We start from the raw sequence: 19230 nt of genomic DNA, 5'->3' as shown, positions 1-19230 counted from the left end.
AACCTAGGGAGTTAGTTTAGATGCAAAAGAGACCTGAGGACTTAGCATTAGAGTACCCCAAATTTTAGGAAGCTGAGGAAGATCCAGCAAACAAGACTAAAAAGCAGCAGTCACTGAAGTGAGTATTACAAGAATCAAGAAAGACTGAAGCTCAGAGGCTAGGAAAGAAAAGGGTACCAAGGGACTTCCCTGGTGGTCCAGTGGTTAAGACTGTGCTTCCAAAGCAGGGGGCGTGGGTTCAATCCCTGGTTGGGGAACTAAGATCCCACATGCCATGAGGCGTGGCCAATAAATAAATAAGTAAATAAATAAATAAATTTTTTTTTTTTGGTTTAAGAGGGTATCAAAGAATGTCGAATGCTACTGATATGCTGCGTAATATGAGGGTTGAGACCTATCTTTGGATTTAGCAATGAGGAGGTTAAATCATCTTGACAAAAGAGGATTTGGTGGAGCAATGCAGGCAAAAGCACCAGAGCACAAGTATAGATACACAACTCATTCAAAGCATTTTGTGGTAAAAAGAGCAAGAAATGGGATGGTAGCTGGAAGGGGAAGTTATGGTCAAGAGAAGATTTCTTGTGATATTTTGTTTTTTGTTTTTAAAGATGAAGATCAGTAAAATGTGTTTGCTCATGATAATAACCTAGAGTACAGAGAAAAAAACTGATGTTACATGAGAGTCCTTGAGTAATAAGAGATGGGAAATGGCACATAAGCAGATGGGTTAGCTTTAGATGGTCAACCTGTACCAATAGTTCACATTATAAGAGAAGGAAAAGCAAAGACGAGAACATATACAGGCATACCAGTAGATTTCACAGTGGGAATATGTATACTTTTTTCTTTTTAATTGTTCTTATTTGGGGTGAGAGGGAAATAGAGAGCAAAGTCATAAACTAAAAAAGAAGCAGCTGGGCTTCCCTGGTGGCGTAGTGGTTGAGAGTCCGCCTGCCGATGCAGAGGACACGGGTTTGTGCCCTGGTCCAGGAGGATCCCACATGCCGCGGAGCGGCTGTGCCCGTGAGCCATGGCCGCTGAGCCTGCACGTCCGGAGCCTGTGCTCCACAACAGGAGAGGCCACAACTGTGAGAGGCCTGCGAACCACCCCCCCCCCAAAAAAAAGCAGCAGCTAAGGAGGTACTACAGGTTTCACAGAGAAAAGCATAAAAAAGTCATCTGAAGGGGAGGGGGACAGAGTTATTGCTTAATGATCACAGAGTTTCCTTGAAGTGATGAAAAAGTTTTGAAAATAAATCATGGTGGTACTTGACACACACTGTGTCATCAATACCACCAAATTGAACACTTAAAAATGGTTAAAAATGGTAAATTTTATATACATTTTACCACCAAAAAAAAAGTTTCTAGGAAAATCAACTGATGAAGGAAACGCAGTAGCATTATGTATCTGACACCTGTGGTCAGAGACTTAAATAATCCATCTAAAAAATGAGGAAGACCACTGTTATACTCAACCTCCACATAACGTGACATACTTACATATCTATAATTAATATTCCAAAAGGAACATTCCTTTACCCCATGTTATGAACTAAACTATGTCTCCACCAAAAGTCATGTCGAAGCCCTTATCCTCACTGTAACTGTACTTGGAGATTGGACCTTTAGTGAGGTAATGAGGCTAAATGAGGTCACAAGGTTGGACATGAATCTGATAGGACTGGTGTCCTTATAGGAAAAGAGACACCAGAGCTCCCTCGCTCTTTCCACGTGTGCAAAGGCCTCTTGAGGACACAGCAAGAAGGCAGATGTGTGCAAGCTGGAGAGAGAGCTCTCACCAGACACTAACCCGGTTGGCACCTTCATCCAGAACTGTGAGAAAATGTCTTCTGTTTAAGCTACCCAGTCTGTGGTTATCTTGTTGTGTCAACAAAAGCAGACTAATATATTCCATGAGAAAAATAAATTTAAAATAGTAATAATAAAAAATAAAAAAAAGAAATTACCTCTGCTTGATCCCAACTTGATAGCTTTTTTGGAGTGGCACCAGGAGTCTGATCAGCTGTTTGATCCCAACGCCGTTTTCGTTTTGAGGGAGGCTGGGATGCTGCTGCTCCATTGACGACTTTTAGTTCTCCAGCTTTAGCTTTTTCTGCTAGCTGTTGCCTAATTTCTCTCTGAAAAATATTTGAATAAACAGTGAGCATCTTTAAAACATTTTCAATATATTCTTATATCATTAGCAGAGTCATTTCTATATAATGCCATGTTATTTTTCACTCATTCTCCTTTCTATGCTACTGGTGGACCCATTCCTTATTTTCCCTCTCTTTCCTGTATTTTCAAGTTTTATATACTGTCTTTCCGCACAGTATATAAAATGAGCAAATACAGAATTTATTACATAGAGCGCACTGCTTTATATACACTTAATGAAGTAAAATCTTCAGTCAATGGTAGTGAACCAAAATGCTTCCAATGAAAAACAGTTTTACATAAAACTCATATAAATAGTAATTAAGACTATGTAATAAGTTAGAAAAGCAATAAAAGTGAAATTTTCAAAATTTTGTTATAACTATGAAATATTATATATAATATAGTCACAAAAAATACACATTTATTTAGCCTATGATTTTAAAGTAGGGTTCCATTACCGCATTTAATTCATCCAACAAACAAATCTATTATATATTTATAATAAAGTTATGAAAACTAACTATTAGAACAAAACACCGCAATCTCTGCAGGCCAGCAGGAATTCGTTAGAATTCTCCACCCATATTCAAACTAAATTTTATGGAAGAATTAGAGGCTTTTCAAAAAATGATTTTACTCTTTGACTTTTCCCTTATACACTGACTTCAGGCACACACCATCAATCCACCCCCAGATATATCCACTGTAAGATATATATGCATATACATGTGGCCAAGGGGCCAGGCACTAGAAAAGGATAGTATAGAAATATGAAAAGCTTAATTTGGGAGGTGTTAGAATTTTGAATAAGGTTCTTTCTCAACTTAATTTTTATTAATAATGTTAAAATATTACTTGTGCAGCAAATAAAAAGGAAACATGAAAGTCTCTTAATCTCAACTTTCTTTACATTCTTTCAACACCATTAAAATAAAAAGCAGGTTCACAGACCTCTTCTTTAGTTAAATGTTGTTCTCGCATTACATCCATGTAAGTCCTAGCATTCATTTTAGGATCAGGGGTCTTCCCTCCTGCAGAAAAGAACAGCAACAGGACAAGAGTACAATAAATAAAAGATAATTAGGTTCAACTGATTTATCTTCCCTGCTCTAATATTACATTATTCCATAATCATTTAATTTATTTTTTGATGGAAAACTTTAATAATTACACATCTTACTTTTTATTGAGTTTGCTGATCAATTTAACCTGTTTGAACACAAACATATCTACAGCAGTTTAAAACAAATATTTTAATGCATATAAAAACAAAATGACAGCACAGTTTAGAGTCTTCAGAAGTGATGGGTTCCTGGGTTGCTAATCCGGAATACGTACACTTTCGTGCCTTTGTCTCCATCAGCAGTTCTGACTTCAAGCAGCAGAATAGAAGCCTAGAAAATTATCTCTTTACCATTAGTAACACTTTGGAAAGATATTTATATTCAAAACATTACCTGTTGCAAGCTGTTAAAATCCTGACTACAAGTAACTATGACTAGATAAGTTCTTCATACAATGTTCTAAAACAGTTATAGTTTAGAAAATCTGATTTTTAAAAATATACCTCTAATCTTATTCTGATGTCATGTTACTAAAAAGGGCTTCATGATTTTTACTTTTTGTTGACCCAGAAACATATTTTTATTTTCTCAGAAAGTATAAATAACAACTGGAAACATATTACTTGAAATATATTACTTCTACCAGTTATTATGATGCATACAGAAAAAAAGTGGTGTACAAAGAGATGTGTTAGTCTCTTGGTTAAAGTTTCAGTATTTGCTTTTCAAACTTCAAAATATCTTAAAGAAGCCCAAACAATATATAACAAGATTCACAGAGGCACACTACGTTTTAGAAATGTGATAATTAGCTATACAAGTAGTATAGCATCACAATTTAGGAAAAACTAATAAAGGTCTAAGACATTTCCTATGCTGAAGATCATGCCCAATTGGTAGTGTCATTCTTTCTGACACTATCTCTGATAAGACTTCCTTTGGAATACTTTTTCACCATAATCTAGAGAGGATGTGTTGAACTGCACCCTTAAGAATGCAGACAGGACTGGCATATAGCAGTACTGCTGTAGGAAAGAAATTAAGGACAGTTAGTATGGGCCTGTGAATTCTGACATACATGTTTAAATCAATTACAATTATGCAAGTAAAAAAAAGAATATCCCTACTAATTCATGCAGGCTGAAAGTCTAATTTGTAAACCTGCAGCAGAATCTAATTTTAAGAAACAGGCACCTAACTTTGATCTTGAAACTCACTCACCTGAGGAAAGCTTCCATCAGGCTCACTATGCCCCTTGTGCTGACCTGCACACTAAAATTAGCAAAACAGACTCCAACTATTAAAAATATCAAAGTCTTTGTATACATACTTTTGTTTTAACTTTAAGTATGCTTAGAGCAAAGTAGGTGCATTTACTAAACTATATTTAGAGCAATATGAGGGGAGCTCTAATGTGGAAACAGTTTCTCAAAAGTAACAATCCTAAAAATCTAAGACTTGGAATGAAAACTTTCAATAATTTGAAAGTATTTTGAGCAGAAAAACACATTTGTTCAAAGTAAAGAAAGCGTACCCAAAACAAAAGTAAAAGAAAAACCTTTAACCCTTTGCGTTTCTATGGCATTGGCTCATTAGTTTCTTGTCCTTCTACCTGGAAAGAAAACTGGCATTATAAAGATGAAGAATATGGCATCTGTGACTTCAACCAAATCTATACAAATCTATAAGGGGGATTTTTAAAAAGAAAAGCAAATTCATAAGCATGCCAAAAAAAATCAAAGGGCTAAAGACAACTTAACACAAATAAATTTCTGAATACTTATAGAAAAGTGGGAAAGAATTACCATCTGCAAAAGGATCAAGACGCTCTGGGGAAATTATCATGGTCCGCCTGTGCTTTTTGTATTCATCTTCCCGATCTGCAATCTTCGGAGGTCGGTGCTCAGCAAATGGATCATACTGAAAAGAGGTATGTCTCACTTAACACTCACTTATTAAATAACCAAAGAGAATGTCACACACAAAAATCAGAACATTATAAAACATGTAAAAATGTTTAATAAATACCTAATATTATGTATCATTTTTCAGATAAATGCTAATGTGAAAAAATAAGGCATATGGAAATGAGACAATTTCCATAGTTCAATCCTTCATGAAATGATCACCTTTTTGAAATAAACTACTATTTCTAATTCTCCCAAATCAACTCTCCTCAGACACTGTAATAACTTGATTCCTAAAATATGTGACTTTCCATTGGAATTAAGACGTTCAGTTTTCTTTAGCTGAATAAACTTTGGTTTTGACTTTAAAAAAAAAAAAAAATCACCTGTTCTGTTGACTGTGGTATATCATTAAGCAATGCCACAGGGGCATGATATCCTGGCTTCTTCTGACCAAGCAAACTTGTAGATGATGAGTAGTCATCGTCATCCTGCAACGAATGCCCCCAGAAAGCCACAAACAAAAACGTCAGAACTTAAAAACTAGAAAGAACACACAAAGATTCAATATGAAATCAAAAGACAACGTGATGAAACTTGTTAACACTTAGGTTTTTTTTTCAACTCAAAAAGTTAATAAAGAAATTTAGTTCTCTATATTCTTTTAAAAATACTAAACAAGGAATCCTTTCTGTAAATAAAGTAGGTATGGACTAGAAAAACCTGAGCATTTCATCTTCTCACAGAGCGCATGATGAAATTTGTTTTCAAATTTGGAAAATACAAACAGCTTATTTAGAACTCTCCAGTTTCCTTGTCTTTTTAACTTTTTTAAAAAACATGATTTAACCACAGAAACAAGTAAAATGTAATTAATTGTAAATGTATTTATTTCCCTAATAGTACGTTTAAACAGAACAATGTTATATTATTATTTTACTAAGGTAAGAAGTGCAACAATGGATAGATCTCAAGATCTTAACAGCTCATTAATTTTATTCAAAAATGAAATGACAACTTCCCGCTCAGCGTCTGGAACACAGAGCCATCACTGCCTCTTACCATTAAGGTACGATAATGCAAATATAAGACTGATCAGCTTCTAGAAATTTTGCCTTTGGAACTTTAAAATTTTTCTTAAAAAAAAGTTCTAACCATAAAATTAAATATGGCTTGAATTTCATAAAAATAACAAGTTTCATAATCTATGTACGTAGATTACTGAACCACACGAAAATGATCAGCTATTTCACCAAATTTGGATGTTTGAAAATGGTGTGACAAAGTATAAGCTATGTGGACTATATGAAAACACTTTAAGAGATGTATTTCAAAATGAAAGGCAGTCCCCCTTCAGAGTAACTAAATTAGGCATGAAAAGCCCATTAATATGAGTAACAAGAAAGAGTCCACTCATGTTAAGATGCCAAGGGGGGAAAAAACAGCACCAAGTTTTTTGGAAACAAGTCAGAAATCAAAAGTCACAAGCACAGACGGCTGTTTAAAATGAAGTCACTTCTCACTGGGCTACTCTAGATAGAGCTCAGTAGGTAACAATAAGGATTTAGTTTACAATGGTTAATGATTTCCAGGTGCTTTGCTGGATAAACAAACTAGTTTTAACATAAAGATTCAGAACTGAGCACTTCCAGAAGTTTCTTAGAAGAGAAGGACGCTTTCAACAGTTTTATCCTCCCAAAGGAAGATCTCCCAATCTCTAAGATGTCTCCCCAGATTAAACCAGATGACTCAAAACAGAAGATTCCTTTATATTTCTTGCTCTCCTTCAAAATAATGCTTGGACTGTTTATATACTTTGTAACTTACATCTTCAAGTTCAGTTGCAGCAATAGATGTCACGTATCCAGCAAACCTGCTGTCACTTCCACCATAAATTTCCTGGTCATAATAACCTGTAGAATCAAGGCCCACTCCTTGAGCTTCATCAAGAGCTGCCTTCTTTCCTTGAATTTCTCGAATCTGTGCTTCAATATCTATAACAAAATTAATAAAATCTTCTTAATCTCATTTTCCAAAGAGCACTCAACACAATGCATTTTTCTACTGAGTATTATCAAAAACTCTTCTAAATACAGAAACTTCAAAATAATCATTCCATAAGGGGTTAGAGTAACTATACAAAGTATTGATTTTTAATAAATTTAATACACCTCCACCCAACAGACAATACTTATGCACACAGAGGAGGTGCTTACTACTTCACCAACTACAAGTTACTCTCACCTTAAGAATGGGTTACCAAAGTTCATTATACTACTGCTGAATTCTAAGCTTTTCCTGCTTGAAAAAATAATACTGTTAATGTTGATTAAGGGACCAAGTACAACACTGAAGATTATTTAAACTCAACACTACCAGAAAGGTAAAAACAGTACTGTGGAGAGTGGTTCGCAAACCTAAATGGGCAACAAATCATCTACACGTTCTGATTTTGTTAGAATGCAGCAGGCCTATATCATATCAGACCCAAGTTTCTGCATTCCTAACAAGCTCCTAGGTGATGTCCTAAACATTTTCAACAGCAAAACAATAAAGGATAAAATCTAAATTCTTAAACACGTAATACAGAGCCCTACACAGTTTGGCTGCAACCACCATCACATTAGATTTATGATTAAGAGTCTGAGCTTTAGACTTAAAATGTATGCCTTCAAAGGCTCTTTCTCTGCTAATTAATACGTTATTTAACCTATGTATCTCAGTTTCCTACAACATAAAGTTTTCTTTTAAGGACTGAAGGACATAATGAACATGAAACACTTAAGCATTCAATGAATGAATTAACAATGAATTAACTCTTGCCATGTCTCACTCCCCAAACACCATGTCTAGCCATAGGTCTGACATTCAGAAGATGCACATGGTTGACTTCCCTGGTGGCGCAGTGGTTAAGAATCTGCCTGCAATGCAGGGGACACGGGTTCGACCCCTGGTCTGGGAAGATCCCACATGCCGTGGAGCAACTAAGCCCATGAGCCACGACTGCTGAGCCTGAGCTCTGGAGCCCGGGAGCCACAACTACTGAGCCCATGTGCTGCAACTACTGAAGCCCACACGCCTAGAGCCCATGTGCTGCAACGAGAAGCCACCCCAACAAGAAGCCTGCGCACTGCAACAAAGAATAAGCCCCGCTAGACGCAACTAGAGAAAGCCCATGCACAGCAATGAAGACCCAAAGCAGCCAAAAAAAAAAAAAAAAAAAAAAAAGATGCAAATGTGGTGAATGAAGTATCAACTCTTTTCAACTGCTTTTTTAATTTTTCAAGACTGAAAAAAATTAAAGCAGTACAATGAACACCCACACTCTTCACTTACATTCATCAACTGTTTATGTATATAAGACATAAAACAAATACGTGTGTGTACATGCAACTTTTCTAAACCATTTAAAACCCCTAATATTTCAGCATGTATTTCCAGATCTAGAACATTCTCCTACATAAGCACAACAGTATTAACATGCTCAAGAAATTAAACCTAGATATGACATCATCTAAAATACAATCCAGTTTCATATCTCCCCAATGGTCCTACTAACATCCTTCATAGATGGTCCCTTCTTTGATCCATGATCCTATCAAGAACCACACATTGCATTTAGTTGTCATGTCTCTTCAGTCTCCTTTGAATACTGACTAGTCTTCCAACCTTTTTTTAAGTCTTTCCAGACAACAGATAACTTTAAATTACAAACTAACGTTTCATTTTAATAATATGAATAACATATACATGTGTAAAGAGAAAGAGTTTCTACTGCCAGTGATCTGTGGCCTAACAAATAGATGTTTCAATTTGTGCTAGCTTGTGCTAGCTCATTACCTTCAACTGAATTAAGTCATTTAAAAAGCTTTTAAAAGCTCATTTACTAGTTTGCAAGGACCAAAAGGAAAAAATTCAAGTGGCACAAATGGCCAACCCCCTCCCCCAGCTAAGGGAGAAAACCTTCTCTAGTTCCTCAAGATTGGGTGTGGTTTAAAGTAGAAAATGTAATAACATTATCTAGTCTGAGGCACAGCTTGTGGCAGCAAGTCTCAGAAATTCAATATAATGCAATAGGGTTAACACTGAAATTAGCAGTCCCAGTTTGTAAACACATCTCAAAATTTTTATACTGTGTCACAGCACCGCCAGCACCACGCATTTTTCCTGCATTTCTCCCCAAAACTGTTACAGCAGCACAGGCAGCCAGGGGCCTCCACCACGATTAATCACAAACAGAAATATCCTCACTTGAGCTGGCTGATTCATTTTACTATTCTCTCTACTGTTGCTTCTGTTTTAAGTATTTATACATATACATATACATATATATATATATATATATGTAAGTTCTAACCCATATTTGCTCCCTTCCCTCACCCCCTAGAACACTTTTTCCCCTGGTATAATACAAGGAAACCTCTCAGGGATTAGCAGATTGGCTAAAGGGTGAGTGGAGATCTACCCTTCTTTTTTTCCTTTTTTGAGCATTTCCATTTCAGCAATGTTTGAAGCTTTTTTTTTTTTCCAACCACTAGGTACATGTATCACTTTTAAGTAAATAGGTTCTTTTAAAGAACCACAAATGCTACCGCCATCAGGATCCAGGCAAGAAACATGAACGGGTCAATCAGGCCAGCCAAATAGTATGCCATCTCCCCTCTACAGCATCAGCGTGGTCTACTGACCACTTACATCGAAATCACCTGGGGCACCTGTTACAAGGACAGACTCCTAAGCCTCAGACACACTAAATCAGAACCTCCAATGTATGAGCCCAGGCTTCCACATTATTAATAAACGCCCCAGGAAACTCATACCTAGCCCGTCATCCCTCCATTTCCAGCCCCAGCCCACTCTCACCAGAATCACCAATTTTATACTTTCTTCTAGGTCACGTACAACTAAAAAACCAGGAAGGGGAACTGTTTCACAAAAATTGCATCACACCACACCTATCATTGTGCAGTGTGCTGTCCCACCAACACATCAGTTTTATTTTCCTTCTAAAGAACTTTTCCATTATAAGTTTTCAATAGCTATTATCCTTTTTTGGATAATATATTTATTCAGAACTACTTTCATCTACTGAATTTTACCTACTGATTTTATGTCCTTACTGATTAGGAACAGTTTTCTTACAAAGGTACACAAATATTGAATTAGCATTTGTATAAAGCCTGTATGAACTGTGACTGGATACTTATTGAATCAAATGGGGCTAGGCAGCTGTTCATGGTTAAATTCTGAGGGCGAGGTTCATTACTAAATTTCAACAGGTTATGTATATAGTTCAACCAGTTACTATTTCTGTATCTTTGTCTGTATGGATTAAAGTCCAAAAAGCTAGTGGATTTTGTTTTGCATTGTAAACTGCAGCACATTTACAAAAATCGTGTTATCCACAAAATTACAATAGATTCCACAAAACTCAGCAGTTATACAAGTGACAGAATTAAAAACTAGAAAACCCTGTAATTATTTCTTAATAAAACTTGTGCCAAAATACCAAACACAATACAATCAAATATTTATGAACAAACAAATGTATCAATATGTTCATAAATAAGGTAACTTTGTTTTGTTTCCAAAATAAATAAAATTTGTGGAATACAGCAAAATATTAAGAATTGGTAAAGCTGGGCAATGCGTTACATTATGTTCATAACACTTTTTCCTACACTTCCCTGTATTATATTTCATAATAAAAATGTAACTTTCAATCTGTAGAAGTCATTAAAAGTAATTTTTCTGGGCTTCCTTGGTGGCGCAGTGGTTGAGAGTCCGCCTGCCGATGCAGGGGACATGGGTTCGTGCCCCGGTCCGGGAGGGTCCCACGTGCCACGGAGCGGCTGGACCCATGAGCCATGGCCGCTGAGTCTGTGCGTCCGGAGCCTGTGCTCCGCAGCGGGAGGGGCCCCAGCAGTGAGAGGCCCGCGTGCCGCAAAAAAAGAAAAAAAAAAAAGAAAAGTAAATTTTCTAATTTTTCTCCCAGCAAGGGTTTATAAAAAACTGGGAAAGAGAAAAAAGTTGTCTTTAACTCCTTACTTTCAAAGCTAACACTAAATTACAGCTACTGATATGCAGGTATTCCTGTACTTTCTTAAAATACGAACTAAAAATAATCAAATAGATAATTTCTGATAGCAAACGATGAATGCATAAGACTTGATACCAAGTATGAAAAAAAAATGAGGTGGAATATATTCAAAAGAATAACCAGAGGTCTAAGATATTAAATAAAAAACTTGGACTTCCCTGGTGGCACAGTGGTTAAGAATCCCCCTGCCAGTGCAAGGGACACAGGTTCGAGCCCTGGTCCGGGAAGATCCCACATGCCACGGAGCAACTAAGCCCGTGCGCCACAACTACTGAGCCTGCGCTCTAAAGCCTGCAAGCCACAACTACTGAGCCCAAGTGCCACAACTACTGAAGCTCGAGTGCCTAGAGCCCGTGCTCCACAACAAAGAGAAGCCACCACAACGAAGAGCAGCCCCCACTCGCTGCAACTAGAGAAAGCCCGCACAAAGCAAGAAGATCCAACACAAAGGAAAAAAAAATTTTTTTAATAAAAGACTTGAGGAGGCAAACAAAGAAGGAAATGTTTATGCTAATCTGTCCCCACCTAATCCCTTTCCAATTTAGCATCTCTGTAATTCAAGACATTCAGATGTGAAAATAAAAAAAATGAACACTGTCTGCTAGACACCATAGACTAGGACCGCCTAGTGGCCACACATATGATTGCCAAGAGCTGGCACTCTAATCCACCCAAACCCATAAATATTCCAGCCTTCATGCTGTGCACATCAAGTTTGCGCTTTTTTATTACCAAGTAGCATTCCATTGTACTACAGCGCGTTTACCCATTCTCTATGGGGCATTCAAGTTGTTTGAGTTTGTAGAGGCTGCTGTAAACATCAGTGTACAGGTTTTTGTGTGAACACACGTTTTAATACCACTTGGGTAAATACCTATGAGCAGGATGGCCGGGTCTTATAACAAGTATTTGTTTCATTTTATCACAAACTCTTGGTTTACTTAAGCAAGTTTAAGGACAGAGGAGAACTGAATTATTCTGTACAACAGAAGAATTTTGAGAAATAAAATGGATAAGAGGAATTAAGAGAACAAGTAAAATGAAGAAAAGCTGGGGTAAGTAAAATTATAAAATTCCACAGTTTTATGGTGTTAAAGAAAGGGTAACAGAAGGTAGAAACATCTAATATGGATTTCTAAGTTATCTGATTATCTGAATGAAAGCCTCACTTCTGTTCTCCACCCAACCCTACCCCCATCTTCAGTAAAGTCTACTGAGGGGGAAGGCGGCTTCTATAGTAGGACTCTTGGTTACTAATGCTGAACACTTAAAAAGAAAGCAGGGATTCCTTATCTTGACAGCAGATTTGGAATCCTAAAATTAAAATTATGCATAGTCCTTCAAATACTCAGAGTTGGAAGTGGTTAAAAAAAAAAAAGCCTTAGACAAGAAATCAAAGTACTAGTTAAGTATTAGACTTTTATTTACCAAAGAGCCCGAAAGAGCCTCACTAAAGGAGGATCCTTGAGGGTAAATGGTCAAGGGGTTTTGACCGGGGTCAAAACGGGGTTTTTCTTAAGTTGGTATTCGTATTTTAAGGTATGTCTATCACTGGGAGTCCAAAAAAAAAAAATGACACACACACAAAAAACTATTTCAGGTAGTAGTTAAGTTTATTAGAAAATTTTGAGATTATATTCATTGCCATTAAAATTATAATGGGACGGGCACCTGAGTTTGCAAGTCCTTTGTTGGAGCTCCTTGCCATGGCTAGTCCAACCTAAACCTGAAGTATGATTTCAGAACTGTGCTCACTTCAAAACCCAATAATATTCTTGGAGCTTCCCTTGCTTGTGGGCCTACTGACACCTTGACTGCAGCAGTAGTGGTGGGAGAGTCTAAGAGAAAGTTGTGAGTGTTTTTATTGCCATCTTCTCTTTTCCCTCTAGACTGTGGGAAACTCTACAGGACAAAGATACTGCAACAAATTAATGGCAAGAAAAAGAGATGGAGGAACAAAGATTTTAAGATTAATCACAATGTATGAACTTTATTTGGAACTTGATTCCCAACACTGATGGATATTTTATTATATTAATTTTAGGTGCAATAATGGTATTTTTTTTTTTCTTATTTGGCCACGCCACACAGCTTGTGGGATCTCAGTTCCCCGACCAGGGACTGAACCCGGGCCACGGCAGTGAAAGCACAGAATTTTAACCACTAGACCACCAGGGAACTCCCAACAATGGTATTTTTTAAAGTTGTTACATTTTAGAGATACACACTGAAAAATGTATGGATAAAATGATACATCTTGGATTTGCTTCAAAATAATGGGAAAGGTGGAAAAGACAAGTGAAGAGATTAAACAAAAGTGGCCTTGCCTTTACAACTGTTCAAGCAAGATGATTAGATGATGGGCACAACGTGGGGGTTTATTTTACTATTCTATTTTTGTATATGTTTTCAATTTTCAATAAAAAGTTAAAATTTTTTAAAAGCATAGTTTTAAGTTTCTCCCTTTTTCCTCATTCTTGGTTCTCCTTTCTTCTAACCCTTTGAAACCACACCCTCTGACCCCATGCAACAGAAAATAAAAGCTCTCTCTTCTCTGAAATGGAGTCCTCTGCTACACATAAACAGTTTTTTTTAGTTCTTTTACGTAATAACTTTAATCTTAAAAAGTTCCAATTCTTTTTCTTTGTCATTTTCTTTCTTTTCCAGCCTTACTGATCTTGCAAATGATGGTAACGTAAAATCTTCTAAATGTTAATATATATATTTTAAAAACTAAATTTGCTCCAATGAGCTACAAAAAATAAATGTTATTATTCAATTGAAACCCCTCTTTTTGGGGAGGAATTCTGATCCTAGGAATATTTTCAACTATCAGAGAACAAATCCTTCCCTAGGAGATAAAAATTAATTAAGTGTGAATTAATGAATAAATTTGTGAACTGGCCCATTTGAAATCTCAATTCACTCAATAAATAAATTTCCACTTTTCATTTACTTAAAAATTACTGTATTACTTTTATAATCCAAAAAATGTGATAACTTAAAATTTAAAATTATAGACATTTTTCTGACATAAATACATCAAATGTTTTATCTAGGAACTGAGTTTGACATCAAAAGACAGTACTGCTGGAACTAGGGGTCTTTTAAAAGATGGGCAACATCTAACCTACTGTTTGTATTTTAAACTAAGACCTAAATATCAAACTCTGAGATAAACCACCACTGGTCACATCTGATACACCTGTTTAACTGCTCCCCACCAATTCCATTCTACTGGTTTCCCTTTCTGTGCCTTTTCTTTCTTCTATGTCTCACACATTGCTAAGTCCAGCTTGCAGGACTTCCTCCTCCTTTATTCCTCCTCCTGAGGAATAAAGATAATCTTTATTCCTCATTTTTAATCTGTATTATTTGCAACGTTCTAATTACTGTTCATTATGTGTTACACAGTCACAGCCTTTGGATGTTAATCACTCACTGACACCTTTCAGTCTGGCCCATAAGTGACATCTAATCTCCACCAATCAGAAGCAGGTGGTGAGCAAGGATTTCTCAAATATGAGACCTCCAAAAGACATCCAGAAAAATAGAAAGTATATTCTGTATACCAACTCTCAATCTTTTCCTTCAACAAAACCCCACTAGGACAACTAACTATAATGGTAAATTATTTTACTAAACACTACAGATAACAGTTCCTAAATGATTAATTCCTAACTAATATCAATGAAATTAATTCTTAAATAATTCTACAGGAAAAATTTTTTTCAAAATCTTTAAGCAATTTCTTTTCCTTTTTATTTTGACTAGCAACATTCATCCTGAATATCTACAAAACCAAAACAGTAACTATTCTGGACACAGGAAAATAAAAATCTCAGAAGATTCAGAGTAACAAAATGATTATTCCAAGCCATTCTTGCAAGCAAGAGACTAAGGGAGAAAACTTTTTCAGCCTTGTGATGCCCCCCAAAATCCATTCAAGGGATAGTGGCAAAACAAGCCAATATATGGGATTTCTGGATAATCCATCTATTTTCCTTTCCGAACAGAAAAGTGTGTATTCTCTCATGGGCCAAAATCACCAACAGCTGAAGAACTGCTGAATGGCAAGATTATGCACATTAATAACTATATACACTTGACACAATTTAACATGCATAAAGGGATTATATTCAACTTGAATAAGTCCAGCTCTTTTTATATTTCAACACTGGAAAGCATAAGCCACACTGACCCAGGATAAAAAAATTGGGTTGGTTAAAGAGGATGTTAAGGCTTGATCTTAACAGAAATATTTGAAAGGAACATGACAACAACAAAAAAAAGTTATCAGTTTGGTTCAATGATGGGAAGTAATAGTCTGTGAAAAGAACCACATTGGAAGGTACAACAATAACCTACTTCAGTTTAAAGACAATATTACTTACTTCACAAGACTCAATTACAAAGTACTGATGCAGCCATTAATTTAATAATTTATTGTTAAATTATAAGGTACAAGAGCAATGTCTTTACCAGCAACATTATTTAGAACAAAAAGATTATATAATCTTTATTTAAAAAGGCAACATGATAGACAACTCTAAGACAAAAATTAAACAAGTATTACACATTGTAAAAAGTTTCTCCAGGGAGTTCTCCGGCAGTCCAGTGGTTAGGACTCGGCACTTTTACTGATGTGGCCCATGTTCAACCCCTGGTGCAGTAACGAAGATCCCGCAAGTTGAGCAGCACAGCCCAAAAAAAAAAAAAAAAAAAAAAAGTTGCTCCACTGAGGTTCACATTCAAAACCTCCTCTCAACTGCTTCAATAGCCTAAGAAGTTGCCCTTACTCCCTTAGGTCATCCTTCACTCTGCAACCAATGACTTTCCTAAATCACAGAAGTAATCTGTTACCTGGGAGAATGAGGAGGGCACTTTATCCTGTAGATATCCGAAGGCCAAAGCGAAACCTAGCTCAGCGTCCAAAGCCTTCCCTAATCTGATGCTAACCTAACATTTCCTCCTCTGAGCTCAGGAGGTTCCCAAAATATAAGTCCTACTTCCCACCTATCTTAGCCAAACAGATGTATTCAAACCTACCCAATCGTTCAAGTTTGTGTCCCCTTTCTGTGACACCCTTAATACTTACGGTATAAATTAATCTCTCAATAAGTGTTGATAAAATATTCAGCACTCATCACGCACAAGGTACTGTCGATACCAAAGTACACTTTCTGTACACAACTTCAAAGTGGAAGAGAAAACCTTAACACAATAGAATATTCTAAGTAATAACGATTTATAGAGTGCTGCAGTAGCAGCACAAAAAACAAACACCAAGAAACTAATTCTGCTCCAGGTTATCAGAGATGGCTTAACAAGTGAAAACAGAGATGGACCTTGAAGGACTAGCGTTCTCCAGGAAAATGTCATGAGGAAGGAGCAAGAAACTACGTAACATTCATCACTAACATTCATCCCACTGTATTATAGTCCTAAGTGATGGACAATATCTTGTATACAGACGGTATTCAGATGTGAAACTGAATGCTCCAATACTTTCTTTATGGCCTCAGCTAATTCATATTGATAGGAAGCATAATCCCAAATAAGAGCAATTTTGGTAAATGAATTGCAATCTTCTGTAGACCAAAACTTTCAACTGGGTTTCTAAAACGCAGGAAAACTAATCATAACTTTGATTTTCCTATCCAAAAGTATCTTATGATAAAGATACCAATAAACAAGTAATCAAAGCCACAAAATGCCCCAAATAAATAATCTACTCCTGAATAAACAAGAATAGCCAACATCCTTACTTTTTCTAATTATTTTGCAAAAAGTATGTTTGAGATAGTCTAAAGACAGAAATGCCTAAAAAACACTTCAGGGTTAAAACACTGTTTAAATCCCAAATACCTAACAAGAATAATAAAAATATTAAAGTTATTGCCACTTCATTAGCCTGTTTCTTAAGTTGCAGAAAGCTAGAGTTCAGTTCCCATAGGTGATACAATTATTAATAGCCCCAACCAACATTTCCAAATGCATCTACTTTTTCCCTCCTTGCATTCTCTTTTCCTGCTACAGCCAACCACTCAAACACATCTTTCACGACTCACTGCCTAGGTACAAGATGGTCTCTCGGACTCAAATGTCCTCCCCTAATTTAAAACCGATTGATCCTTTTAGACCAGGGACACCTCACCTCCTCTATGAAACAGCCCTAAGTATAAATTAATTACTCCGTTCGTTACCCAGGTTCCCAGAACATGTTGCTTATACTTTTTTTAAGCATTCATTTGCCTCATATAAAAATGAAGATGTATACATATCTGTTTCCCCACTAGGCTGTAAAACTTGATGGCCTTAGTCTTCATTACCTCTCACAGACTAACCCCGAGCCAGGAACCTAGAAACGATGTGTGAAATAGTGACTCTTGGAAGCTCGTGTTTTATGAAAATTTCAGATTCCAAGTCAGAAATCAAGGAATGCAGCTCCAACTTCCCATGCCTCATCTTTTCTCAACAGTGACCCTACTTCCTGTCATTTCTGGATACTCCCTGACGGGGGACTCCAGCCTATTCCCAACATTTTCCTAATGCATACTCTGTATTCCACAAAACGACCAACTACTTCAAATGCTTTGGCCATTAACGTGCCTTTCTCTCTTCCACCTATAATATGGTAGGAAGAAAAAGCCCTTTGCTTTCTTTGGAGGAAGAAAACGACCCATATTATACTAAAAGTGATCCAGGGAGGGAAAAACTACCAGATTTTATTCCCAAATCATTTCGAACAACAACAAAAAAAAACCGAGGTAAGTATCTTGGACGCCTGAAGTCATGCAGATTAACCAAGGTTAAGAGTAATGGGCCTCAGTCTGACTAAACTCGACTGAAGGCTGCCCGGAAAGCGGCTGCCGTATTTCAGTGCTTTCATGGCTCTCCCATGCACAAACTATGCCAACGGCAGTTCCGAGAGGCGAGGAAGACTTTGTTCCCACGCGCTCTTCCCCGCTCCCTTGCCCAAGAATCTTCCTCAGAGAGCCGTTTAACGAGGCCCCCGGGTCAGAGAAAAAAAACAACGCTGAAGCAGCAGCTCCCGAACATGAACAAAGCGCCTGTCGGGGGTGTACGAGTAGGACGCCATTACGCGGGGCAGTGGCCTGCGCCGCTGGCGCCGAGCAGACGACGCGGGCCCTGAAGAGCGGGCTCGGGCCCCCAGAAAAGGAACCACAGGAAGAGGCAAAAACCTAGGAAGCCAAAGTCTTAGCAGGTTGGGCAGCGGAGAACCTACGTAACAAGGAAAAGACCGCTTACCTTCGTGGGTTTTCGCGATCTTCGCCATTTTGTCCACTCGAACACACAGACGGAACTGGCGCTCCCAAGAACTTCCGCTCGTCGCCGCTGCCACGGAGAAAAACAGCTGGGGGCCGCTCTCCACGCAAGCGCCAAGCGGGAGCGCGCTCCGTCGATGACACGTGACAGAACAGCCACCTAGATAGAACAGAGAGGTGCATTGTGGGTGGAGGGAGGAGCCAGGGTGGGGTCCGGAGGCGGTTTTCCCGGTAAACCAGAAAAGGGTTAGGTGAGCCTTGGTTCCTTAATGTGAGTAACTCTGCCCTGGAGTAAAGTGGATTACACCAGGGTATACCAGGGCAGTTAAAAACAGTCACTGAAAGAAACATTACGGTTTCAGGGCTGGGAGAAGCCTCAGGCCTTCAATCCCTTCCTCCAAATTCACCGGACCGGCGTTCTGGAGACAAACAAAAGCTTTCTTTAGCATGTCTCAGATGTTGCAGTGCTTAGTTGCAGAAACAGTTACAACAGTCTCATCCCTCGCGCTGTAATTCAAGGTCATTTTTCTTTTTTTCTAAATACCATTTGGATAGGAGTTTCGTCTACAATATACGTTCCCAAACACTACTGAAATTCACATAAAGTTGGTAAATTGTTGCTAATTCCATAAATCCCATAAAGTGGATAAACTGTGGCTAATCCCATTTAAGAAATGAGAGAAAAAACTAGGGCGGGGGGTATATAT

The 19230-nt window shown here is 37.4% G+C and overlaps 1 protein-coding gene across 5 annotated transcripts in view; it reads right to left on the bottom strand.

The window, feature by feature from the left end:
- SF3B1 (splicing factor 3b subunit 1) overlaps positions 1-18660 on the bottom strand; it is a 37920-nt gene extending 19260 nt beyond the window's left edge. Inside the window, exons 1-6 of one of the 5 annotated variants that reach the window (XM_027125140.1) lie at positions 18507-18637; positions 6962-7128; positions 5521-5625; positions 5033-5147; positions 3115-3194; positions 1971-2141 (exon numbers count right to left, since the gene is read on the bottom strand). In XM_027125140.1, coding sequence (XP_026980941.1) covers positions 1971-2141; positions 3115-3194; positions 5033-5147; positions 5521-5625; positions 6962-7128; positions 18507-18534 — 666 coding nt within the window. In that variant the 5' untranslated portion in view covers positions 18535-18637. Of the gene's footprint in view, positions 1-1970; positions 2142-3114; positions 4982-5032; positions 5148-5520; positions 5626-6961; positions 7129-18506 lie in introns of those variants that run through there. The other 4 variants (XM_027125121.1, XM_027125154.1, XM_027125144.1 and 1 more) reach the window with 4 other exon arrangements.
- Between the last annotated feature and the right edge of the window lie 570 nt (positions 18661-19230).

The sequence above is a fragment of the Aethalodelphis obliquidens genome, unplaced genomic scaffold (genome assembly GCF_003676395.1).
Source record: "Aethalodelphis obliquidens isolate GAN/ISIS:26980383/991018 unplaced genomic scaffold, ASM367639v1 scaffold2, whole genome shotgun sequence".
Lineage (NCBI taxonomy): Eukaryota > Metazoa > Chordata > Mammalia > Artiodactyla > Delphinidae > Aethalodelphis > Aethalodelphis obliquidens.
The sequence above is the reverse complement of the archived record's forward strand: the minus strand, read 5'-3'. Positions and strand labels throughout refer to the sequence as shown.